General features: G+C 45.4%; 10 protein-coding genes across 10 annotated transcripts; 5 read left to right on the top strand and 5 right to left on the bottom strand.

Annotated features, from left to right (window-relative positions):
* Window positions 1-427: 427 nt before the first annotated feature.
* Triagg1_1942 (uncharacterized protein) lies at window positions 428-2,273 on the top strand (the record flags this gene model as incomplete). Its single annotated transcript, XM_062896068.1, has 8 exons — window positions 428-732; window positions 787-1,094; window positions 1,195-1,674; window positions 1,739-1,848; window positions 1,899-1,941; window positions 1,994-2,052; window positions 2,107-2,188; window positions 2,245-2,273. 8 exons carry the CDS (start codon window positions 428-430, stop codon window positions 2,271-2,273), a joined length of 1,416 nt encoding a protein of 471 aa, XP_062758798.1.
* A 2,107-nt stretch (window positions 2,274-4,380) lies between these two features.
* On the top strand, window positions 4,381-5,435 carry Triagg1_1941 (uncharacterized protein; the record flags this gene model as incomplete). Its single annotated transcript, XM_062896067.1, has 5 exons — window positions 4,381-4,394; window positions 4,452-4,536; window positions 4,612-4,637; window positions 4,709-5,210; window positions 5,292-5,435. 5 exons carry the CDS (start codon window positions 4,381-4,383, stop codon window positions 5,433-5,435), a joined length of 771 nt encoding a protein of 256 aa, XP_062758797.1.
* A 955-nt stretch (window positions 5,436-6,390) lies between these two features.
* On the bottom strand, window positions 6,391-7,115 carry Triagg1_1940 (uncharacterized protein; the record flags this gene model as incomplete). The annotated part of the gene is made up of 5 exons (XM_062896066.1): window positions 6,391-6,404; window positions 6,460-6,784; window positions 6,843-6,963; window positions 7,025-7,058; window positions 7,112-7,115. 5 exons carry the CDS (start codon window positions 7,113-7,115, stop codon window positions 6,391-6,393), a joined length of 498 nt encoding a protein of 165 aa, XP_062758796.1.
* A 968-nt stretch (window positions 7,116-8,083) lies between these two features.
* Triagg1_1939 (uncharacterized protein) lies at window positions 8,084-9,083 on the top strand (the record flags this gene model as incomplete). The annotated part of the gene is made up of 5 exons (XM_062896064.1): window positions 8,084-8,241; window positions 8,305-8,663; window positions 8,753-8,907; window positions 8,969-8,985; window positions 9,032-9,083. The coding sequence occupies 5 exons, from the start codon at window positions 8,084-8,086 to the stop codon at window positions 9,081-9,083; spliced, it is 741 nt and encodes a 246-aa protein (XP_062758795.1).
* A 103-nt stretch (window positions 9,084-9,186) lies between these two features.
* Triagg1_1938 (uncharacterized protein) lies at window positions 9,187-9,727 on the bottom strand (the record flags this gene model as incomplete). Its single annotated transcript, XM_062896063.1, has 4 exons — window positions 9,187-9,311; window positions 9,376-9,423; window positions 9,485-9,623; window positions 9,680-9,727. 4 exons carry the CDS (start codon window positions 9,725-9,727, stop codon window positions 9,187-9,189), a joined length of 360 nt encoding a protein of 119 aa, XP_062758794.1.
* Window positions 9,728-10,526: 799 nt separating this feature from the next.
* On the top strand, window positions 10,527-13,198 carry Triagg1_1937 (uncharacterized protein; the record flags this gene model as incomplete). Its single annotated transcript, XM_062896062.1, has 20 exons — window positions 10,527-10,825; window positions 10,900-11,018; window positions 11,085-11,093; window positions 11,150-11,153; window positions 11,222-11,287; window positions 11,344-11,483; window positions 11,536-11,579; window positions 11,636-11,673; window positions 11,736-11,805; window positions 11,860-11,899; window positions 11,953-12,008; window positions 12,062-12,104; window positions 12,188-12,270; window positions 12,321-12,476; window positions 12,528-12,531; window positions 12,605-12,767; window positions 12,835-12,864; window positions 12,914-12,999; window positions 13,055-13,124; window positions 13,186-13,198. 20 exons carry the CDS (start codon window positions 10,527-10,529, stop codon window positions 13,196-13,198), a joined length of 1,533 nt encoding a protein of 510 aa, XP_062758793.1.
* Window positions 13,199-13,660: 462 nt separating this feature from the next.
* Window positions 13,661-14,467, bottom strand: Triagg1_1936 (uncharacterized protein; the record flags this gene model as incomplete). The annotated part of the gene is made up of 4 exons (XM_062896061.1): window positions 13,661-13,900; window positions 13,977-14,144; window positions 14,191-14,330; window positions 14,416-14,467. The coding sequence occupies 4 exons, from the start codon at window positions 14,465-14,467 to the stop codon at window positions 13,661-13,663; spliced, it is 600 nt and encodes a 199-aa protein (XP_062758792.1).
* A 546-nt stretch (window positions 14,468-15,013) lies between these two features.
* On the bottom strand, window positions 15,014-17,346 carry Triagg1_1935 (uncharacterized protein; the record flags this gene model as incomplete). Its single annotated transcript, XM_062896060.1, has 2 exons — window positions 15,014-15,220; window positions 15,274-17,346. 2 exons carry the CDS (start codon window positions 17,344-17,346, stop codon window positions 15,014-15,016), a joined length of 2,280 nt encoding a protein of 759 aa, XP_062758791.1.
* A 913-nt stretch (window positions 17,347-18,259) lies between these two features.
* On the top strand, window positions 18,260-19,983 carry Triagg1_1934 (uncharacterized protein; the record flags this gene model as incomplete). Its single annotated transcript, XM_062896059.1, has 7 exons — window positions 18,260-18,392; window positions 18,455-18,525; window positions 18,584-18,745; window positions 18,811-19,229; window positions 19,286-19,376; window positions 19,431-19,799; window positions 19,861-19,983. 7 exons carry the CDS (start codon window positions 18,260-18,262, stop codon window positions 19,981-19,983), a joined length of 1,368 nt encoding a protein of 455 aa, XP_062758790.1.
* Window positions 19,984-20,405: 422 nt separating this feature from the next.
* On the bottom strand, window positions 20,406-21,887 carry Triagg1_1933 (uncharacterized protein; the record flags this gene model as incomplete). Its single annotated transcript, XM_062896058.1, has 5 exons — window positions 20,406-20,456; window positions 20,523-20,851; window positions 20,911-21,633; window positions 21,697-21,776; window positions 21,841-21,887. 5 exons carry the CDS (start codon window positions 21,885-21,887, stop codon window positions 20,406-20,408), a joined length of 1,230 nt encoding a protein of 409 aa, XP_062758789.1.
* Between the last annotated feature and the right edge of the window lie 3,067 nt (window positions 21,888-24,954).

Below are 24,954 nucleotides of genomic sequence, written 5' to 3'. Positions count from 1 at the left end.
TCTAGGGATTTGCGCGAGTTTGCGGTAGTGCTCCAGTAGTCGGTATTCTAGGACTCGTACTAAGAGGTGCCAGTCATCGCTCATGGCAGCAAGTGGCCGCAATTGGCCGCAAGCCGGTGTCGGCTCTTGTCAAAGTCAAAATTATCTGTCCGATTCCAGACTTCCCAGTGCTACGCCCAAGGTAGATAGTGAGTCATGTTGCGTGTCTGCGAGACCCTGGGATTCAATTCGCTTTAAGATCTTACGATTCGCCTCGCCTCTGTGACATCGAAATCATTTGATCTCTCCCGAGTCTCTTCATCTCTTCATCCCTCCAGCTCTCGCCGCCTGGTGCCATCAACGCCAGACCAACCCTCCCCATCTCCATTTCCAGGACGACATCCCAGGTTACCTATCCAGCAATCTGCACGATTGCACCGCCGCAACCATGTCTTCTGCTCGCGACATCACCCCCAGCGCCCCAATCCCCCAGAGAACTGTCGTCTCTAGCTGGGGCCAGAACCTCTCAACTTCGCCCATTGCCACCTTCCAGTCACCTCCAGCCAGCCTTGGTGGGATGCTGCCTCGCAAGAGTGTACCGAAGATTCTGAAGCCCTTCAACACCCAAGACATCAAGATCCTGTTGTTGGAGAATGTCAACCAGACCGGACGGGACATTCTCACGGGCCAGGGCTATCAGGTCGAAGCTCTGAAGACTTCACTTCCCGAGGATCAGCTCATTGAGAAAATCCGGTGAGCAGCTATCCTTGACTGTAATTGACCGTCTCTGACCTTGACAAATGCTAGCGAGGTCCATGTTATCGGTATCCGCTCCAAGACAAAGTTGAGCGAGAAGGTTTTGAGCGAGGCCAAGAACCTGCTCGTCATCGGATGCTTCTGTATCGGAACCAACCAGGTCGACCTCAATTATGCTGCTCGCCGTGGTATTGCCGTCTTCAACTCTCCATTCGCAAACTCTCGCAGTGTTGCGGAACTAGTCATTGCCGAAATCATCACCCTGGCCCGACAGCTCGGCGATCGATCCATCGAAATGCACCGCGGCACCTGGAACAAAGTCAGCGCAAAGTGCTGGGAGATTCGTGGAAAGACTCTAGGTATGCTCCATCAAGTTCCTATTAGCCCTTTGACATAGACGTGGTCAATGCTGGAGGGCTGCATTAGTCTAACAGCCGTGCTCTAACAATCAATTGCCAGGAATTGTCGGCTATGGACACATCGGCTCTCAACTGTCCGTTCTTGCGGAGGCTATGGGAATGAATGTCATCTACTATGACGTAGTGACTCTGATGGCACTGGGAACCGCTCGCCAGGTGCCTTCATTGGACAGCCTCTTGGAGGAGGCCGACTTCGTAACTCTCCACGTACCGGATCTCCCTGAAACAAGAAATTTGATTTCGACCGCTCAGTTGGACCGCATGAAGCTGGGATCTTATCTCATCAACGCCAGCCGTGGAACCGTTGTCGATATCCCTGCCTTGGTCAAGGCCATGCGCTCAGGGCACATCGCGGGTGCTGCTCTTGATGTTTACCCCAACGAGCCGGCCGGCAACGGCGATTATTTCACAAACAACTTGAACCAATGGGCTGAGGACCTCCGCAGCTTGAGCAACCTCATTCTCACCCCCCATATCGGTGGAAGCACAGAAGAGGCACAGCGTGCCATTGGTGTCGAGGGTTAGTCCACAAGTCGCACAGGCGGATGGTTTTATTTTGTCGGAAAATACTGACTGGTATCCAGTTGCTGAGGCATTGGTCCGCTACATCAACCAGGGCATCACTCTGGGAAGTGTCAACCTTCCCGAGGCTCAGCTGAGATCCCTTACATTGGACGAGCCAGACCACGCCCGAGTGAGTTGCTCCCTGTTCTTCGTGACTTACTGCTCTAACATTACTTACAGGTCATCTACATCCATCGCAATGTTCCCGGCGTGCTCCGCAAAGGTTTGACTGAAACATCCGAATCTTCAACGTGCACCAGGCTGACGATTTTTAGTCAACGAGATTCTCGGCGACCACAATGTCGATAAGCAGATCAGCGACAGCAGGGGAGATGTAAGGATTTCCAATTTGCCTGTTAGATATCAAGCAGTACTAACTGAATTACAGCTGGCATATCTGATGGCCGATATCAGCAACGTGAAATATGAGGAGATCAAGGATATCTATGAGAGCCTGGAGGGTCTGAGCTGTGAGTTTCAAAGCCCATTCTATCGCAATGATACGATATCTAACAGGACACACCAGCATGCATCGTGACAAGAGTTCTCTACTAGACGGATACCGTGTAGTGAGAGTATACACATTTCGAATTCAATTTTTCTGCTTGTTATTGGGGCATTATTGGTAGGTAAAAAGTTTTAAAACATGGGCCTTTGCGCCTGGTATAAAGAAAATCAACATCACATGCGGGCAATGGGATATATTGCTTCAACAGCTGTGAACTTGAATGCTCTAAGGAGAGCATGCTTGCATTTTGTAAATGAGATACTGCTGCCATTTTGGTACGCAGACTTTAGCACATAGTTAGACAAATACCGACTTATAGTGCAAATGAGTGACTGTTTCACACCACGTATGGATAGCACAATATCTACTCTTTTATCTTGATAATATGTAAAAGACAACAGGTTTAAAAACCCACCACCTACTGTTGAATTGGTATCAGAGATTTCCACAATTAGCTATGGAGAAAACGGCTTGGCTCAATGCTGGAAATAATACAATCTTTTACAGCACTGCTCGCACCACAGCAGGTTCTGATAGGGGCACAGAATCGGAGAACATAAATTGGGAACATAGAGATATTTGGTTTCACTACATGCTGCGGTTCCCTCCAGGTAGTGGAACTCTAGAGTGTCTTCAAGTACTGAAGCCAAAATTACTCAATATATGCGTCAAGTCGTAATGTAGATGTATTTAGATGGCGCAGTTTGTACTATTCTTATTCCAGCATCCACCTTTTGCCCGCAAAGACCATTATTGTATGTGACTTCGAGCCGTAGTATAAACCACATCACAAGCTATGGCCGGTATCCCAGGGGTAGAGTAACATGCCGTTCTTAGTCTCGAATCCTGACCTGATCGAGTTGTCTAGTGATCCCAGGGGTGCTTCCAGCCAAGCAAAACGGGGCCTGTGAGAGGTCAAATACGTTAGAGCCGATCATGGAGAAATGCGTATGCGAATTGGGTGCTTTACCATCTTTCTTTGCCCGATACATCAACTAAATATGGTTGTCAGTATACAGCGTTCTTTTTCCATGGTCGATTCCCCCGCCTGGGTTAAATCGTTAGAGGCATTGGACTCACCCAGAACCACATGCCCGCACCAAGAGCTGTGGCCGTTACTCGGTAGATCGGAGCGACATGAGGGACGGGAGGTTTCGGGGGGCCCATGGCTGCTGCGGGTTTACTCTTGCACCTGGAGATGATCAGTCAATGGCGCGGGACGGTCGCATAGAGGCGGAAATACCTGGACGATGAAGGTCAGTGTCTGTCTCTCAGTATTCAATACCGATAACTCCGCCCAGCAATACTGCAGAAAGGCACTTACCAGGCAGATTAATGGATGGTCGCTGTTTTGCGATATGCGGAATTGCAACAGCCCATGAAGCATCTGGAGCAATCAAACGCAATTCGTACTCATGATGACTAACCCGCATATGTCCACTTTTTCGCGTGGATTCACTTTATACATAGTCCCGCATATAAGAATGTTTAGTAATTATGCCATCAGTTAGGACGAGCACGCAGTTTGAATGGTCTATGAAGTCCATGCATTATGGTAGGAAGAAGTGGCTTTCTGATATGACACTCAGGTTCTTCGAAAAAGAGAAAAGAGACGCCTCCGCCATTATATACTCGCTAGGATGCGTTTGGGATGTGCTTAACCATCAGGGGTACTCTTGACAAGCAAGGCCATTGATCCATACCAGAAAGTCATCAGAATTCATCATGTAGTATAAAGTGCCTAATCTCACATCAGTTGAGAAGGCACTGCTTCAGCATTGTAGAGCGTGCCATGGCCGACAGTGTCCAGCAAACTACGAGTACAAAATGTCTGCGATTTGATAGGCTGCCCAAGTCCTGCGATATCCGCCAATGAGCTGGCCGATGACCGCACACGCGCTCCTCACGTGATACCCACGATCAACTTGCCAACTTTGGACCTTAGTGCGCAAGAGGGCCAGAGAAGGGCTGGGAGGGTTGTGGAGCTGGAAAAAATTCCCACAAGATTAGCGGAAAAATATATGCCCCGGTACCTTTTTGGTTTGGCTCGCTTAGATCCAGGTTGATGCACACAAGAATTGAAATTCTTCCAACCCCTCCACCAACTTTTTAGGACCTTTCGATTCCCAACTCCTCGTACGCTGGTAAGGAATCATGGCTGTTGGAAAGTGAGTATCTAATGCTGCAAATCTCTGGAAATGAACATGGGCCAACAAGAAGAACAGGAACAAGAGACTCTCCAAGGGCAAGAAGGGCCTTAAGAAGAAGACCGTGGACCCTTTCACCCGAAAGGACTGGTACTCTATCAAGGTATGGACGCGCTCAGAATAAGAAGAAGATGAAGGAGAAGAAAGTTGCAAGATGTGCTAATTGCGTTCTCAACAGGCTCCTAACCCCTTCAACATCCGAGAGTGAGTCGCATTCGCAGCAGTGTCATAACAGAAAAAATCTCGAGAATTTGGACTGACGGCCGTTCTTGCAGTGTTGGCAAGACTCTTGTGAACCGAACAACCGGTCTCAAGAACGCGAACGATGCTCTGAAGGGCCGCATCGTCGAGGTCTCCCTCGCTGACCTCCAGAAGGATGAGGACCACTCATTCCGCAAAGTACGCCTCCGCGTCGACGAGGTCCAGGGCAAGAGCTGCCTGACCAACTTCCACGGACTTGACTTCACATCCGACAAGCTCCGATCGCTCGTCCGCAAGTGGCAAACTCTCATTGAGGCCAACATCACCGTCAAGACCACCGATGACTACCTCATCCGCCTCTTCGCCATTGCTTTCACCAAGCGACGCCCCAACCAGATCAAGAAGACCACCTACGCTGCTTCTTCCCAGATCCGTGCCATCCGACGCAAGATGACCGACATCATCCAGCGCGAGGCTTCCAGCTGCACCCTCACCCAGCTGGTTTCCAAGCTGATCCCCGAAGTTATCGGCCGCGAAATCGAGAAGTCCACCCAGGGCATCTACCCCCTGCAGAACGTATGTTTTGGCCTAGACTGCTACCCAGCTACTGTTGAAGGCTTTCTGACCAGCTGCTAACTCTTCCTTTTTTTTCTGCAGGTCCACATCCGCAAGGTTAAGCTGCTGAAGTCGCCCAAGTTCGACCTGGGTGCCCTGATGGCTCTCCACGGTGAATCTGGCACTGATGACCAGGGCCAGAAGGTCGAGCGGGAGTTCAAGGAGCGTGTTTTGGATGAGGTCTGAAAAGGGTTATTTGTAGAGAGATGAAGGCGCAGGGAGCCCTGCGAGTGCTAGATTCGCGCCTGGCCGTTTTCCCAGTCATTTTACATGGAGTAACAACCCATAGGCGGGTAGGGAGGTTAGGTAATGTCCCTATGATATATTAAAAGACACTCGGATTGCTTCTACCCCATATATGTGCTTGAATGGAACCTACGCGGAAGCAAATTTTGGCTCGTGGGTTACCCCGTGAATAAGTGGCAAAATACTAGCTGTTTGAATAATAGAATGGGCTGTATCTCGATAGGATTGTAGCACACTTTTGTGACTCGAGAGTTTGTCCCAGTTTATTAGCACACAGAGCTATTAGGGCAGTCGTCTGTTCTGGGTAATATGGCAATGGGTACGTTATACACGCCCAACTTGTTTTAGCAGCATTCAATACGCATGGTTTTGTCAACTGGCATCTGTACAGTTATAGTCCGTCAAAAAGTAAAGCCAAGGTTGCAGTAGCCAAACAAAAATTGATATTGTATTCATTGTCATCATTCTGTCCATGTGCTATATTCAAAGACTCCAGCCTTGATCCAACGGTCCTTTTTCTTCATGGGGTATACAAGTCAGACACAAACGAGTGCATCCCAAAACATGTCATCAACAAGAGTACTAATTCCTAAAGTATGTCATGTAGGCGTGATTGGAAGGACCAATATACCCACGGAGTAAAGGGTATAGAGGTGAGTAAGTGGCCAGATTCATTCTTCCTTGAGCAAAAATAGAAATACACCACTGCGTAGTGACGATGTATCTCGGAGTGAGCTAAGGGGGCGGTTTTGAGTCCGCAATGGGAACACATTTCAATACTTCACGTGGGGCAAAATCGATATCTGTTGGTTTGACCTTTTTTGTTTATTATTGATGTGTCACCACTGAACGAGATTTTCTCTCTCGGTGGGACAGGCGGTCTGAACCAGACACTCTACTCCTCGGGGACTGTGTCAAATGTTAGCGATCAGAAATTGCGTTACGGCAGGAAATGGGTGCATACTATCAATTTCGCCGTTCTCGATGGCCTCCAGGACAGCCTGGGGGGTCTTTCCATCGACCTGGCAGCCAACACTCTGAGCAGTTCCCAGCATCTCCCTGACGGTTCCCTTCAGCTCCTTGGCGAAAGACTTGAAGCGCATGGTGCGGGCAATCTCAATGATCTCATCGAGGCTGACAGACTTGTTGTGCTTGATGTTCTTCTCCTTCTTGCGGTCACGCGGGGGCTCCTTGAGGGCCTTGATGATGAGAGAGGAGGCAGTGGGCACGACAGAGACGGCAGCCTGACGGTTCTGGATGGTCAGCTTGACGGTGACACGGAGACCTTTCTGTTCACGGTATTAGCACCCCGCCATCTGCTTTTTGCAGGGCACGCATATTCCTTACCCAGTCACCAGTGGCCTTGGCGATATCTTCGCCGACCTTCTTGGGCGACAGACCAAGAGGACCAATCTTGGGAGCAAGGGCCGATGAGGCACCAACCTCACCACCGGTGGCACGGAGGTGGCTGTAAGCTGCATGTTAGAGCTGATGTTGGCGAGACTTGAAGCGACGCATTGTGAACTGACATGACCTTGACCTCGCTGGGATCGAACTTGGGAGCTGCCTGTAAATTAGTAGCTGCGACAACGGTTCTGGAATACAAAGATTCTTACGCATGATGGCGATTGATTATCTGACAGAGGCTCGTGGTTTGCTTGCCAGGGGAGGATAATGAGAGGTGTGGTTAGGTAAAAGAGAGACAGACCAAGATGGAAAAAAAAAAAGAAAATTGGAGATAAGATGTGTGCCCCAGATGGGTGCCCTAATCATGGCCCACTCGGCTGGTAAGGAACAGCCACGCCAATTGAGTCGCCATGTGCATTGATCCGTTGGATTATGTAATCGAGCTGGAAGCCCGAAACTGTGCTAGTTCGAGTGCAAGCTGCGTAGATATTGAAAACATCAAAGATGCACCAGTCGTTCTTGCTGTAAATCGGGCTGCTTGAATGGAGAACATGATTCTTCTTTTATTATGGGATTCTACATCCAATCGAACGCTGAATTCTGAGTACGTAAATCGATGAATGAATCTCACAAGTATTATACATCAAAACTGGTATGACAACTGTAAGACTACCGGCACAAGGCAATCGACAATGCTGGTGTCTTGCTGCCTCTGTCGCAGCAGCCGTGGGAATATGCAATTATTGGAGCACATCCTCTGACTAACCGCATATGTTGATCTTCTGACCAGATGCCTACTTTGAAAAAAAAAAAACCACGAGGGCGCAGGGGCAAGGCGGGAGACCGCATCCAAGGATGTGATTTAAACCGTCTCTCCATAGCTCCGCTAGCCAAGCAGCTAAATCGGGGACCAATGCTTCCATTCCTGAAGCTGTCCATCTGACGCCCAAGTCGACCATCTTACCCATAATATGCAATATGGATAACAAACCTGCTGGCGGCGGTCCCCGAATATCTACGTAATAGGGACCCAGACCCCTCTTTATGTAAGGATTCTTTATCGCTAGGAAGCCCGACTAGATATATCTGCCTATCTACCTTGGAGGTAGCTCCGCGTAGCTGCTGCAACTATCTCGACCTTTTTCCAAAGTGCTCAATACTTTCTCTGCACGCCCAATTCCATGGCTGAAAAACCAACACCTGCTTCTGCACCCACGCAGTGCGTCGGCCCGACCTTTAGGGATGTCGCTGACAAGCCGAGTGCTACTGTGTCTGCCGTGGTGTCGTCTGATAATGTCTATGTCTTGCCGCAGACTCCCCAGTTGATTGCCCTTCTATCGTAGGTTTAGGGCCCTCGACTGGTTTCATGTGCATCGCCCTTGGCTAAACCTTTTCCACGCAGCATGATAAGAAACAAGGACACAGAGCGCGCCGATTTCATCTTCTACTCCAACAGAATTATCCGACTGCTGGTAGAGGAAGGCCTAAATCACCTTCCGGTCATTGAGAAAAACATCACCACACCCGTCGGCCGCACGTATAATGGTTTAATGTTTCAGGGCAAGATATGTGGCGTCTCCATCATGCGAGCGGGAGAGGCAATGGAGCAGGGATTACGTGACTGCTGTCGATCCGTAAGAATTGGAAAGATATTGATTCAGCGAGACGAGGACACGGCGCTGCCCAAACTTTTCTATGATAAACTCCCCGAAGATATTGCAAACCGATGGGTCCTTCTGCTAGACCCCATGTTTGCGACAGGTAAATCATCCTTCTGCCCCTCCCCCCCTGTTTGTCGCCGTGTACATTAAAGCACAGCCAAACGTCTCCCATAACTGACAACTGCAAAGGTGGTTCCGCTACAATGGCTGTCGAGGTCCTCAAGGGCCGAGGGGTCCCCGAGGACCGAATCCTGTTTCTCAACCTGATTGCTAGTCCAGAAGGAATAACGAGCTTCGCCGCCAAGTTCCCTCGCCTCAAAGTTGTAACGGCGTTCATTGATGAGGTAAGTGTTGATATTTGATCGCTAGTTCACACGACCTGTACTAATAAGAATCCGTGCGCAGGGCTTGGATGAGAAAAAGTATGATGATCCTGACTCCACGATGCATTGGCTGACCCTGCTGCAGTTACATTGTGCCTGGTCTTGGAGACTTTGGCGACCGATTCTATACGATTTGAAGATGGGGGGGGTTTCCGATGAGACCTTGGTATGTAGTATGCGTCAATATCCCCAGTTCTGTAGCATCCCAGCCTGCTTTTGTAGAAATATACAGCAAGGCACTCAATAGTCATCGTGCTGGTCGATTTCATCGTGCTCGTCAATAGTGTTTTTCCCTTCCAGGGGTCTTCGAGCGCCATATGATTTGCCGGCATTGCCTTCTCCGGCGTCTTGTTTCGCGACAGCCTCTGTACAACCGCGTATTAGTTTTGGGGGTATGATCAAACAAGTTCAACAGGGCATGCGACATACCGGCAGCATCAACCCACTCTCCGTATACATCGACCGCGGCCGAGAGGTCTGGAATTTGCGGTTAGCGCACGGGGCTTTTGAAAAGGGAAGGGTGTCCGGAAAGACGAACAGTTGACAGCACATTGGAACTTCTGCCCGCAAATGCGGCAATCTAGCTGGCCCACGCCAGCCCTCCTATCGAGCTTGACGGTGACTGACTTCTCATGGTTGCAGAAGAGGCATGTGAACGTGGTTGGCAAGGGATCAGCCTGCGGTTCAGTCAGTTCCGGAAGACGGGCATATCGGCGGAATCATCTTTGCTCACCCTTTTAGGCCCCATGGGCTTTCTAGATGAAGACTTGCGCTTTCCCATGGTGTTGGGTTGGATGGCGTTTGTGCTCAGCGGGCAAACGCAATCTCTTGTGCCGTGATTGAAAGTCGCATCGCGTTTCCGCTTGGTACGTGTGAGACACCATCCGTCCAGCCGCTTATCTTATCGGCAGGCACGCATCCTTTCCGTTTACAGTGCATAACGGTGCATAACGGTGCAGGCGCACTTTTTATCGCACTATCGGTGCGCTAGCGTTCTCCTGCAGGACGGATGCGGCGCAGTGCTATACCGAGGGCTACCCTCCAAACGGGGCTGGGGTCCGCGCTTCGGCGCCTGCCGACATTGAGAAAGCAACCCCGCATCCCGCTATCTTGAATGTACGATCTAATGCTCCGTACGGAGGGTTGTCACCACCCAAGCACATTAGGTACCTACCGACTGACGTTAGGTATAGATACTGTGAGACTAACTCAAGGCAGCTGATACCGTTTGCTTACCTGAGGTCGTTTGGGGTAAGAAACTCTGTCCGGTGCATGCCTATCAGATACTGGCGGGGTACGTAAGAGATATGCGGTTCCACGTTTACGATTAGGTACTGCTCGTCTCGACTACTATAGAATGTCTCCCTGCCCAACCTGACTGTCTTCTCTTCCTTCGGTATTGAAGCATATCTTCTACATCTATATTCGCCACGGCCCTTGTGTGATTGCTTCTTTCTTCCTTCTCCTTCTTTTATCTTCTCCAACCTACGCTCTGTTCTCTTCAGGGAAGCCCTCATATCACATCAAACTACCCTCCTATTCAACCCTGCTATCCCGATTTAGCGGATCTCCGGCCCCCCATGGCTGCAGATGGACAGCAAGATGGTGTCCTCGACACACTTCGGGACATCCAGCAAACCCAACAGCGCCTGCTGAGCTCGGTTGAATCACTCACCAGTAAACTTGGCTCCTCTACCCTTGACCCTACCTCCAAGCTGCCAGTGACCCCCCTGCTCCCTGAGAGTGTTGAGGATCCGAAGCAAAAGGATGCTGAAGCCTCGGTGGACCTCCAATCGTCCCTTGAGAATGGAACGGTCCAGCCCAGTTCGGCTCTGTCTCCAAGCAGCCGATCAGGCTTCACTTCGCGAATTGTGCTCACGTGTGTGCTGTCTTCCCTTGCGACCTGGTGATGTTGTATATGAACCAGCATCTCATTCACATGTGATCTCATAGGACGTATCCAAAGCAGATTGGCATTGATCCTCTCCAGATGGACTGGGGAAATCCCGATCCCCAGCAGCGAGGACCCGTAGTCGTGTCGAGAGCTGCGTCCACCATTCGTCGCAGAAATGGTTCGTTCCCCGTGTTTGTAATGTGAAGTGGCGGTATTGGACTAACAAGAAATGTCATCATTTCAGCCATTGGAGGTAAGCTGACGTTTTGTCTATATGAATTCGTTCTGCCTACTAACATGTGTATCTAGCTCAGTGAGTTGCAAGAAATCCAAAGGACCACGACGTCTCAATTCGTTTGATGTATATTGACCAATATCTAGCGGTGGCTCTTACTCGATCTACTATGCCCTGGCCGTTGCCAGCAAGGAGCTAAACGCCGATCACAGGTTCGTTCTAACAAAGAATAATAGTCTTGCCTTCGATCTGACCCTGAGTATCCCAGACCTGATTACACAAACACGGAGCCAGCTGCAAAGATTGGACCGTTCCCCCAATGGGGTGATAAGAAGAAGATTGTTGCCATGGACCCCTGGGGTCACCTGGTTCCATGGACCTTCAAGGACATTATAGAAAAGCAAAACGGTATTTGACAACCCTCATCGAGATAGCTATCATTCGCTCATGGAGACCCTAGTCGACATGCGACCAACAATTGCCATTACCAAGGCTCACATGAAGGTAAGAACAGTTCTCGGGCTTCGTTGTTTTCTAGTACGCTAATCATAGAGTAATAGCTGCCTGAGCTCGAGGAAAGTGTGAAGAGTGGCCGACTGTATGTCACCAAGATGCGTCATATGGACTCTTCGAACTCTATCTAACTATCGTATCTTATAGAGTCCCCGACGGAAAAGTCTGCCTGAATGAGCTTGGAGAGTTGGCTGTTACCAAGTTCGCCGTTGAACCAGTATGGATATGTTCTCAAGAACTCGTAGTCTGATGCTAAGTTTGGATGCTCTAGGTCTGGTACCTACCCGGTGTGGCAGAGAGGTTTGGAATTGGTAAGTGCATTTAGCTTGGGAGTGTATACTATACAAAGGCTAAGCATTCGCAGACGAGGCCGCTCTGCGACGATCGTTGTTTGAACATACCGGAGGAAGCTACCCAGAGGTAAGTGGTCGTCCATCGTCAAGACAAATACAGCCAATACTGATCAATAATAGTTGATCACTCGTGGAGATATCAAAGTGTTCCTTCCACCCATCGGTACGTCCAGAAGCCGTAGCTTATTAAAAGTTTTAACTTGACAGTTGAGGACAGTTGAGGAGAATGCTAACCACATATTTCAGGGGGCCTGACTGTCTACTGTTTTGGTGATCCCGAGAAAATGTCCGATGAAAACGTACGATTATCTCTGAGAATTCATGACGAAGTAAGTGTTTCCCCGATGCATGATTTGAATAGAGAATTGATTGGCAATAGTGCAATGGAAGTGATGTGTTCGGTTCCGATATCTGCACATGCCGGCCATACCTGATCTTCGGCATCGAAGAGGCTGTGAAGGAAGCTCAGAACGGCGGCAGCGGCGTGGTTATATACTTCAGAAAGGAAGGTCGTGCTCTTGGAGAGGTGACAAAGGTATGCTACCCTAGTCTTGGACTCTAGGAATTCTACTAACACGCATCATAGTACCGTAAGGCTACCCTACTTAACAACCATACCTTCATTACCTATTATTCATGCTGAGGATTGACTGGCGATGATAGTGGTGTACAATGCTCGTAAGCGTGGCGAGGACCGAGCGTCGGAGTATTTTACGCGCACAGAGAACATTGCTGGAGTCAAGGACATGCGTTTCCAGGCTCTGATGCCCGACATTCTTCACTGGCTGGGCATCAAGAAGATTGACCGCATGCTAAGTATGAGCAAGTGAGTGATTACTTGGAGCCTCCTACCACCTACAGTTTTATGTGGCTATCTCTAACGAGCGTTGAAGCATGAAACACGATGCAATTGTTGGTCAAGGGTAAGTTTATGCATGTTGTAACGCATAGTCCAGCTTCTAACCACCACAGAATCCCTATTCACGAGCGAGTGGAGCTTCCGGATGAACTTATCCCAGCGGATTCGAGAGTTGAGATTGATGCCAAAATCACTGCTGGTAAGTGTTTCCCACGATCAGGATCACAAGACGGATGGAATACTAACTCAGTAAGGCTACTTTACGGCTGGCAAACGGATGACGGTTGAAGAATTGCAATCAGTACAGGGCAGACTGTGGGAAGAGTAAGCTTCAACTCCTTCATCTCGGAAACATTTGCAACGGAATTGCTAACGCATAATGCAGTATTGATCATTAAAGAAATTGCTGCAGCAGATATAGTTGGGATGATACTCGTTTAGATACTCTTGCATTGTTGCGCATTTAAGCCTAGAAATAGTATGATAAATGCGGAATGTGTTATGATGAGATATGTAACATAGCCATCAACAGGCCATCTGCCCAAGTATTACCATAGTTACTTAGGTCATCCGATACATGAAATCGTATTGTATTGTCACAATATTGCCTATTGTTTATGACCTGTGTTCCCGTCCGTACTTATCCAGTGCTATCTGATGAATAAAATAGCAACATAATTATGGTGATGGTCTAGTAGCAGCATTATCCTATACCCCAACTAGCATCATGGCTAGCATAGGTATGCTCTAGAGCCTAGGTGAGCAACGGATTCTCAACTCTAGAAAGAAGAAAAAAAAACAAAAGAAAAATGTCTCCTGAGGGTATCTTGGGGCTCGACCGACTTGGGCTCGACTTTGAGCTACATCACACGGCAATTGCTCTTGGCAGGGGGCTCGCCAGGGTTCTGAGATTTCTCAATCTGGGCAATCAAGAGCTCAAACGCCCTGCCGACGTTTTGGTTGTACCTTGCACTGGCCTCGGTCCAGCCGCAGTCGAACTTTTCTGACAGCTTCTTGCCTTCTTCGGGGCTGACTTGGCGCTGCTCTGGTCGGAGGTCGCTCTTGTTACCTACTATGACGATGGGAACGGACTCGGTACCCTGTTGGGAGATGGGGGTCAGACATGTCAGCAATGGCGATGCTTTCGTCGGAATGCTTGGGGGAGGGAGCACGTACTAGATGATTAAGGATTTTCTCGCGGACGACCTGGACCATTTCAAAGGATGGCAGGGACGACACTGAGTAGACTAGCATGTAGCCGTGGATGCCGATGAAGTGCTTCGAGTTGAGAATGCTGTATTCATCCTGTTTGGCGCCCGGCGTCAGCGTCTCGACGGCTTTGCGCTGCGAATCTGCGAGAAGAGAAGCGGCGCGCTCGAGAAAATCTTACCTGGCCGGCGGTGTCGACGATTTCCGTAACGTAATCCTGGCCCTTGTACTGGATGGTCTTGCTGAAGGTGTTTTCTATCGTGGGGTAGTAGCTGTCGACGAAGTGACCATCGACGAACTGCACGGCGAGCGATGATTTGCCTTGGGGTGAGTTTCAGGTTAGCCAAAAACGTGGTTGACGGGCGCGGGCAGAGGAAAGGACGCGGCGCTTCCGGGAGTCCCATACCAACGGATCGACTGCCCACGATGGCGACCTTTCGTTGCTTCAGGGAAGGCATTGAAGTTCTCTTTGAGCGGTCTTTTTGGGACGGGAGGGGGGTAGAAATTCGAGTTGGTCTGAGGGCTGATGATGATGATGATGATACTGGGGACTTACCTTGGTGCAGTTGGGGGGGACTGCAGGCGCAGGTGGGATGGGCTGCTGGGGGGCCGCTATTATCACATGGGAACAGTGGACGCTAGCGGGTGCCGGGTATGGATTAAGGCAAAACTAGTTCCAGCACACGGCTATGCATGGCAAAAGAGGACCTTCTAAAAAAAAAAAAAGTATATAATGTGTGCTATATAATGTTTATATAATGATATTACTTTATACTAGATATACAGGTATGACCTGTTATATGGCATATACCTTGTGGTTTTTTTCACGGGATGTTTGCAGCATTCATACGACGAGAATTACTGCCTAGCATCTCTCTGTACAGTGATTACCACACTGTAACTCGATAGTCTGTTACGTCACCAAAGTACGCAGATCGTACATAGGCCTATAATGTATTTCATCTACTAAGTGTGGCATATATACATGGTATCTCAAATTGCTCCTAGCGAAGCCTAGTCAGGCTATATACAAGATGCTCCAGCTCTGCTGTTTTATTATTGACCGTCTTATTGATGGTGATGAAGTGTTGAATGGCCGGAACTAAGCCGCCAGGCACCGGCAGCCCAGTATGGCCCAAATACAGGTAACCCAAGATGATAGCCAGGTAGCTGTATGCAATGCCCAGCTTGGACGTCTCAACCGAATCATCCTGTCAATGTCTTAGCACTCGTCAACTTTTTTTTCATTGTTACTCATACATACCGTTTCTATTGATCGTTCGCTTTCAGACCATGTCTCATGAAGCTTGTCAACCTCATCTTGATGGATGGATGTTCGGGCATCCGCGCAATGCTCCAAAACGTTAATCATGATTCCAAGAATCAGTGAGAGCTCGTCGTACACATTGCTTTCGAAGGCTGAGCTCTGTATGGCACTTTGAACAGCTGAAAATCCAGAAGTAATGGAACAAACGAGGCCCGACAGTAGCCGGCCGTTTTGAAGCGCAGCAGCCCTCGTTTCGCTGTTGGTCGTGTTGATGGCTAGCTTTAATAATGTAGCATCGATGTTATGACGAGTTTTCGGCCAATGTTGCAGCATGCTTTGGAGAAACGCAGCGATGTCAGACATTTCTTGCCGTATCTTCATCAACGGTTCATCGGTGAGCGCTGTGGCATTCGATTCCGCCTCCATAATGAGGACCGTAAGAGCATAATCGACATCCTCTCGGGAATCATCTTCCGTAAAGCTGGATCTCAGTTGCGAGAAGTTTGCAAAAGTATCATCTAGCAGAACTCGGACGTCTTGCGGATCCAGCAACCCGACCAGCATGGAGAGCAGTTGCAGGGAGATTGTGCGTGGAGAGAGACGCTGCAGCTTATAGCCATGCCATACGTCCATTTCCAGCAGCGCGCGCTTGACGCTATCCAGCGCGGTTCTACCTACTCTCGACATATTTGTGGACTTTTGTGCCGCAATTGCAGTCGCATCCTCTGGTATCCCAAGGAGATTGTTCAACCACAAACCCACTCGGTTCTCTGTCAATTGGCGGAGCAGGTGTGGTGCGGTTTCGGCTGATAGAAAAATGACAAAAATGGCCGCAAGGAGAAATCCGCTGATGGTATCTTCCTCGTGGCGGATTCCCTTGGCAATGTTGTCTCGGGATGCATGATCGCGAAATTGGTTCATAAATTCCTTCTTTTGCAGCCTGCTCGCCAGCTCACAAAGACCATTTCTGCGCATGGTGGATGCTAGAGGGCCTGGAGTCCCAATTCTAGACAGCAGATCGTCAACTTCATCTGACGACCGGTTGTTGGCACCAGCTCGTCGTAGTTCGTGTACACTCCGGATGGCAACTTTGTTCTTCAGGTCGTCGTCATCATCGTCATCCATGACTGGGGACGGCGGTCGCTTTATTGGCGAATCAATTTCGTCCAAGAGGGAGGGATAGTCGGTGGATTCGGCGGCATCCGATTCTTGGGAAGCTTGGATAAAACTCCGAGATTGACTGTAAGTGAATTTGACCTTCCTCCTCTCCAGCACACTGGTATCGGAGCCGGTCCTGCGCAATGGAGCCTCTTTGCGGAAGCTAGGTCGGTCAATGCGAGCGTGTTTATGCTCCTTGTTGTTGACATGGTCTGGGCCGTCGATAATTTGGCTTTGACTGCGGCTTGGGCTTGGGCTTGGGCTAGAAGTGACATTTGAGCTAGAAGTGATATTCTCTTCGGCTACCAGTGCATCGATCAAACGACGTCGACGCGTCGGCGGTGTATCCGACACTTTATTCGTGTAGGAAGCGTTTGCCTCGGCCTCTTTTCCCAGTTTGGCGGTGCTTGTACCAACTGCGGTAGATACTTTCTGCGTCACCGCTTGCGAGACTGTCTCGTGAGAATCGGCGAATCCCGTTTCAAGAGAATTGGATTTTGGATCTTTCGCATCTGTTCCATACAGGCCCCATGTCAGCTTCCGGTACAAGGGTGGTTTTGGCGCGCGGCGAGTGGGCAGCATGTCCACCGTTCCTTTGGTTGATTCCATACCAAAAGCAGATCTGTGGCTCCGTTTTCGTGGTGTCTCTGTCTCGCGATCACGCTGTTTGCGAGCCGTTTCCTGATCCGAGACCGGGGCACTATGCAACGTTTTCTGCGGTCGCGAAGAATCGCCAAATCGCGGGGGAGGCAGACTGGGGAGCTTCTGTCGAAGAGTCGTCGACGGTGTCACTTCTCTGTTGGACGGTGTTTGCGGAGCTGAGGTCGCATGAGCGCGAGGTCCTCGAGACGACAGTTTCCCGTAGGTGGCGATTTTTCTGCGCGGCGCCTCGGCCGGCCGTTGAGAATCCATAGTTGATGAGCGATGAATATTCTGAGGGTTTCGCCTGACTCCGTGTTGAAATTGACGCCTGTCACATGTTGTTAAAGCAACAAAGTTGATGCAAGGAATCGCGATGCAAGTCGGCGCATTGAGAACGGCAGTCCCAATGCAGATGCTTAAACCCGGCGTCCAATCAGATGAGATACATGACAGTTCTAAAACACCCTTGCCAATGAGGGGCATCCATCTACCGTAGGCTGGACCACATTGGGGGTCGGTGGCTATTACGGAGCAGATCCGTTACGATGCAGTGCAAAAGAATTGAATTATATACACTGAATCTAGGGGAAGCATGGGAATGGGAAGAAGAGAAGGAGGAGTCGCAATAAGATTGGGGACGGATGGCGGTGTGGAATTGCACAATCAGTAACTGCTCGGATTAACATCGTTCAATGCCTCGTGTGCCACGACCTTTTGGTGACTGCGTCCACACGGATTTTTCTAGGATTTCTTTTTTTTCCCTTGTTAGTTGTCTGTTTTGGTTAACGTTTAGCAATAAGACATTTATCTTGCAGTAAAATAAAATACCAGTAGCCACAGATACAGTCATCGGGAATACATTCAAAATATCACCACCTCAGCAAATGCCGTGGCGCGCAATGGGTAAGTATCTATGGGTTGGATAAATTGCCCGGAATGTTCTATAAACGTAGTCCAGAAGCCCTACAAGGACTCGCTCGTAGCACTCCGAAGCGCCAGGGTCGCGTAAAACAGTCGAAACCCCACCTTGGCTCACCCCTCCATTTTTTGTCTGTGACTCGATCAACATCTCTTGAGCCCAGACTAGTCACACTTATCTTGATATTTTTTGGTCCTGAACTTGCAACTCTCGTGAGATTCAAACAACGACCCGAAAAGCGAACCCGGCCCAAGCTCGTGCACCATGCTCGACGTCAACGACTTCATCGCCGAGCGGGGCGGAAACCCTGAAAAGATTCGTGAATCGCAACGCCGGCGCTTCGCCAATGTTGAGGTTGTGGACGAGATCATTGCCTTGTTCGAGGACCACCGCCGAAGTAAACATTTTCTCTTGATCCGGTTCCGACAAATCCAGATATGCTAACGCCGTTCCTCGCAGCCCAGTACAGCGCAACACAGCTAAATGGCAAGATAAACGACGTCCAGAAGCAGATCGCGACCAAGAAGAAGGTAGGGTCCATCTAGCTGCTGCTCTAACTGATCAGTATGCTGACGACACGACGCAAAGGCCAAGGAGAACGCCGACGATCTTCTCAAGCAAAAAATTGAGCTGGAGAAGGAGAAGAAGTCTCTGATCGAGTCGGCAGCCGAGAAGGATGTGCTGCTAAAGGCCAAGGTCAGGTCAGTAGGCAACATTGTTGCCGACTCTGTGCCCGTGAGCAACAATGAGGTACGTTTCCCTTGAATCAGCCATCTATCCTATACTCTGTCGCCCTCTAACTTACCGCGCGATAGGACAACAACGCAGTTCAGCGAACGTGGGCCCCCGAGGGCGTTACCGTAGAGAAGCGACCGGTCCTGTCTCACCACGAGGTCCTCCTCCGACTTGACGGATATGACCCTGACAGAGGTGTCAAGGTCGTTGGCCACCGTGGATATTTCCTTCGCCAGTGGGGAGTTTTTCTCAACCAGGCGCTGGTAAACTACGGTCTCGAATTCCTGACCCAGAAGGGATACACTGCTCTCCAGGCGCCTCAGTTCATGCTCAAGGACTACATGGCTAAGACTGCTCAATTGGACGATTTCGATGAGCAGCTGTACAAGGTCGTGGACGGAGACTCGAAGAACGACAAGTATCTCATCGCCACGTCTGAGCAGCCCATCTCTGCGTTCCATGCCGACGAGTGGCTCCAGCCCAAGGACCTTCCCATCAAGTAAGCTCAGGCTGCAGTCATTAGATGAAAGTTGCTTCGCTGACAATCGGCGATAGATATGCTGGCTATAGCACGTGCTACCGACGAGAGGCTGGCTCCCACGGCCGAGATGCCTGGGGTATCTACCGTGTTCACCAGTTCGAAAAGGTAATCTCACTTTACTCACTTAGCTGCGATAAAAAATACTGATTCCCTTCCTAGATCGAGCAATTCCTCCTTGCCGACCCAGAGAAGTCCTGGGAAGCATTTGACGACATGATTGCTGCTTCAGAGGAGTTCTACAAGTCTCTCGGCCTGCCATATCAGGTTGTTGCTATCGTGTCTGGTGCTCTCAACGATGCTGCCTCCAAGAAGCTGGATTTGGAAGCGTGGTTCCCCTACCAAGGAGAGTACAAGGAGCTCGTGTCATGCTCCAACTGCACTGACTACCAATCTCGCGCCCTTGAGATTCGCTGTGGAACCAAGACCCAGACAGATATCAAGAAGAAGTACGTTCACTTGTTAAACTCAACACTGTGCGCCACAACACGAACTCTGTGCTGTGTTCTTGAGAACTACCAAACAGAAGAGGTGAGCCCCATCCGTTCCATAACTGTCCTTGGCCAATAACGGTTTTCTGACATCAATGTAGGGTCTGCGTGTACCAGAGGTGCTCAGGAAGTATTTGCCTGGAACCCCTGATTTTATCCCCTTTGCTAAAGAGCTGCCGAAAGAGACTACGGCGCAGAAGGCACTGCCGCAGAGGAAGAAGTAAGCAAACTAGATGTGGGTGGAAGTTTCAAGAGGAGAGCTACTACATATATGAGCGGAGAGATGTTAGATCAGCTAGTAAAAGAAAAGAGCGCTGCTGAATACCACAGCTTCATCTTTACGAAGAGATTACATGTTCCAAAACCACAAGAAATCATTCCCTATTAAACTATTAGAAAAAAACAAACAAGTATTGCCCTGGTACCTGTTACTATTATCGAGATGAATCTCCTAGTACGCGAAAGACAAACAAAACATTCTTTTGGAGACGATCACCAATGAAACAAAAAAACATATAGCGATGTCATTAGTTCAGATACGCCATTCCTCTCAGTCCTTGTCCACTTGAGCATCTTTTCCCTCGGTTTCCTTCCCTCTAAAATATTGAAAGCTCCCAGCCTCTAAAACCTTGGCAGATTTTGTTGCTTAGCTCTGTTTGCACTCGGCAGCCTCTTGCTTAGGCTTTCCTGACTCGTCCTGTATCATTTTTGTTAGCCCCATTATAGACAGATGCTGAAGGGGTATAGGGATAAGAAAACTCACGTCTTCATCGGACTCCTCATCGTCATCGTGGTCCTCACTCATGTCGTCCTCATCATCCTCGTCATCATCGAAATCGGCACCGTCCATGTCTTCCTCGTCAAACTCCTCATACGCAAGAGCCTCGCCAGTGAACCAGTCGACGGCACGAGGGATCAACTTCTCCTTGATATCCTCGCCCAACTGGTAGTCAAGCTCGAGACGTTCCTCGATATCGGAGGCAACATCGTCGTCCGCATCAGCGTCTTCGGTGGGGGGCTTGGGAGGGGAGAAGAAGTTGAAGAAGGACTCCGTCGGCACTGACTTCTTAACGATTCGGGTCTGCTTGGTGTCTACGGCATATAAGTTAGCGTTGAGCAACACTAGCCAAGGTAATAATGATGACACTCACTCTTGTTTCGCTGCTTCTTGGCTTCGACACGGACTGTCAAGTCTTTGCCAGGGTACCAGTTGATCTTGTAACCTTCGGCATGGTCATAGATGAAGTCACCGCCGTAGCCGCTCTCATTCTGATAGTAGTATGTCTTGGTGATGGTCTTGTCTGAGAAGTACTCATTCTCGGCAAACTCGAAAATGAGACGGAAGCCGGGCTTGTCAAGGTACTCCATGCGGATATCAATAAGGTGCTTCAGCGCGGCCTCATCGCGGTCGGTGATCATTTCCGCAAGCGTGACTTGGTTCTTCATGGCTGACAGCCAGAATTCAGGGATACCTTGAACAGCCTCGGATGCCTCATCGGTTGGCTGTGAAGGCTCTCCAGCAGCCTCAGCCGCATCTTGTGACTCTTCATCATCCTCATCTCCTCGCTTGACCTCCTCCTCTGTGGGCTCAACCTTGCCATTGACGATGGCAGATCGCTTCTCGTAAAGGGGAGTGAACTTGGCAAAATATTTTTTCTCAAGCTGGAGAACTTCCTCTTGGAACTCAGCCTCCAATTTAGCATGGTCCTTCTGGATTGCTCGCAGACCCGAGACCCGACGGCGGACGGGGGCGGGGAGAGACTCGATGTATCCAGAAGATTGTCCAATGAGAGAGCCAAGTCGTCCTTGGATCATTTGAACCAGCTTGGGGTTTTGCGCCAGGAGAGAGGCAGCAGCCGCCCTTTCCATGTCATCTGTACACGGGAATCACCTCATTAGATAGGCTCTCCTTGGGAATATCATATGGATTGAGTTACCTTCTTTGATGCTGGCCACACCGGGCTGCTGGGCTCGGGAGGATATGGGCGCGTTGGTTGCCGGAGTGTTCTGCGGTGTACTGAAGGCGGGGTAGTTAGTACCGTTGAGATGCAGCTGAGACGAGAGAAAAATTCATCACTCACGGCGCAGTAGACACGTCGGACCGCTTGTTTCGAATAGGCTCAGCCATGGTGTTCACTGGGCAAGCAAAAAATCATACAAGGACAAACTGAGGCTGTTGGGGATTGTGCGAATGTGAAAACGGAAAGTTTTGGGAGGAGGCGTTGGCGGTGGCTAAGAGGTGGTGGGGCCTCAGGTTCGAGAAAATTTAGCTAGCGGATCAGGCCTGAGGCGCGTCGAATGAGCGCGAAACCCTCGACTGCAGGGCGAAAGACGGTACGTACTTTTTTAAGTCATGGCCAGCCAGACTGTAGTGCTGCTGCTGCCTGGCAGAGAATCTCGGGCGGGATAAAAATAGAAACGATCTTTGATCAGAGACTGACTGTGGAAAATCCGTAATTAATTAATATACATTATATAACTATCTAAGGTTTAATCCTAAAGAAGAAAGTAACCTATTTATACTAGAGAAACGGGGCACTAAGTAGGTATTATAATTTTATCTAATAATTATATAATATCCTACTAATATACCCCTTTAAATTAAGCCTTATAATTAATTTAGTATCAAAATAAAGCTATTATAATAATAAAAATAAATAAAATTTAATACTTTTACTAATTTAATTATTAAAGGGGATTTCTTTAATTTTTTAAGTTAAATTTAGCTTTATTAAAAAGCTATTAATTTAATAATTTTACTATTGCTTTATTAATTATATATAGCCTTTATATAACTTTTTATAATTATAAAATTATAATTTTTTTAAAGGGTTTTAAAATAATAACTTATTTACTTATTTAATTATTATACTTAATTATATATATAAGCTTTATAATCTTTACTTTAATATATAAAAGTTATAAAAACTATATATATAATTATTTATAATAATTAAAAATAATCTTATTTAGTAATTAATAATATTCTTAGTTATTAATATTATTAATAATTATATTAGGATTTATTTAATTTTAAAGTTTTAATTATATTCTTAGCTATTAAATAAATTTTTAATAAAATTAATAATTTAATATTTTTATAAAATTATTTACTATTATTTCCCTTAATTTAAAATACTTAACTTTAAGCTAGCTTTATAATATTACTTTTTAAAGTTAATAATAATATATATTAATATAGTAAATTTTTTTATATAATTTCTTTATATTATTATATATAAATTAAATAGTTTATTAATTATTATAAAAAATAATTATTTAGTTTATAACTTTTACTTTTATTTTTTTTAATAATTTTTTAAATATATTTTTTTATTATATTATTAAGGGCTAATAATTTAGCTTTAGTTATTAAAATTATAATTATAATTTACTTTAATAACTTTTATAATATAAAGTTATTAAATAATTTAAAAATAAATTCTTAAGATAATTTCTTAATTTTTAAGTTATTTATAAATAATATATTAATATTATAGTTAAATATTAACTTCTTAATTTTTATAATATAATAAATATAAAAAGATTTTATTATAAAAGTATATTTAAAGTATATTTTTATTATAGTAATATATTACTTTAATAAGTTATATAAAAATTATAATAGCTTTATTATTATAAATATTAAGTTAAGCTTTACTATAATTAAAGAATATAATAAATAATTAATAATAAAAGTATAATATAATTTGTTTTATTATAAGCTTAATTAAATAAATATAATAATTTCTTTAATAATAATATACTTAGTTACTATTTTAAACCTTTAATTTTATACTTAATTAGCTTATTAACTATTTAAGCTATATATAAGGCTTATAATAACTAAAGCTTTTTTTTATAGTTTTTAATAATTTTAATCCTTAGAAATTAATAAAGTTTTTTTAAATCCTTAATTTTAAAAGTATTTATAAATTTATTATAAACTTTTTATTATTTTTCTTTTTAACCCTTTAAAAATAAGTTAATTATATTATTAATAAAAAAATTTTTTTTTATATAAAAATATAATAATTCTTAAAGTATTAATTAAACCTTATATTTTTAAAAAATCCTATAATTTTATTAAACTATAGCCTAGGGGTATTTTTAAGTTTATATAAAGTTTTTAAAACCTTAAGGTATTTCCCTAGCTTAAGAAATTTTAATAATATAAAGTAAAAAATATTTTTTTTAATATTATATTTAAAAATATATTAATAATATTATATTACTTTATTTTATAATTATATTTATAATAAATAATATATAATAATTTAAATAAACTAAAGGTAAGTATTATTATATAAGTTTTTTATTATAGATTTTATTACTTATCTTTTTAAATTATAAGCTTAGTTTTAAACTTTATAATAATATTATTTTTATTAATTTTAGATATAAAAACTTACTTTAAAAGTAATAAATTTTTCTATAATATACTTTTTAAGTTTTTTTTAATAAATATTTTTATTATATATTATATTATAACTTTTTTTTTTAAAACTAGTTTTTATAATATAAATTTTATATTATTTTATAATAATTATATAAAGGCCTTAGTAAATTCTTAATATATTAATTTAGGCCTATAGCCTTTTTAACTATAGTATTTAATATATTAGCTATTAAAATTATATTAATTCTTTTTTTTTAATATTTTTATTTTTAATTCATTAATTACTAGCCTTATTATTATTTAATTAATACTTCTTAAGTAATTTAGGAATTTTAATAAAGTTATTATTATATTTTACTATTTATTATATTTCTTTTTTAAGGGTTAAAAATTTAGCTTTTTTTATTACTTATTATTATAGTTATTATTAATAATAACTAAGGCTTTTTTTATTTTAATTTATAAAAATAGTAGTTTTTTATAAAAGGATAATTTATTATTTATTTTTTTATAATTAATTATAATTTTTATAATAATAAAAGTAAAAGTAGTAAATTTAATAATTTTAATTTTATAATTATTTTTTTTAAAATAATAAAAAATATAATAATTTTAATTTTATAATTATTTCCCTTAAGTATAATATAAAATTTAATTAATTTATTACTTTTTTTTACTTAAGCTTTATTAATATATTTCTAAAGTTTAAAATACTTAACTTATAATTTAGCTTTATTTCTTAAATAAATTTCTTATTAACTTTACCAAAAATATTTTTAACTTTAATATTTTTAAG

The sequence above is a fragment of the Trichoderma aggressivum genome, assembly GCF_033847375.1.
Source record: "Trichoderma aggressivum f. europaeum strain CBS 100526 chromosome Unknown scaffold_005, whole genome shotgun sequence".
NCBI lineage: Eukaryota > Fungi > Ascomycota > Sordariomycetes > Hypocreales > Hypocreaceae > Trichoderma > Trichoderma aggressivum.
Note: the sequence above shows the minus strand (reverse complement) of the source record. Positions and strands in the feature narration are given on the sequence as shown.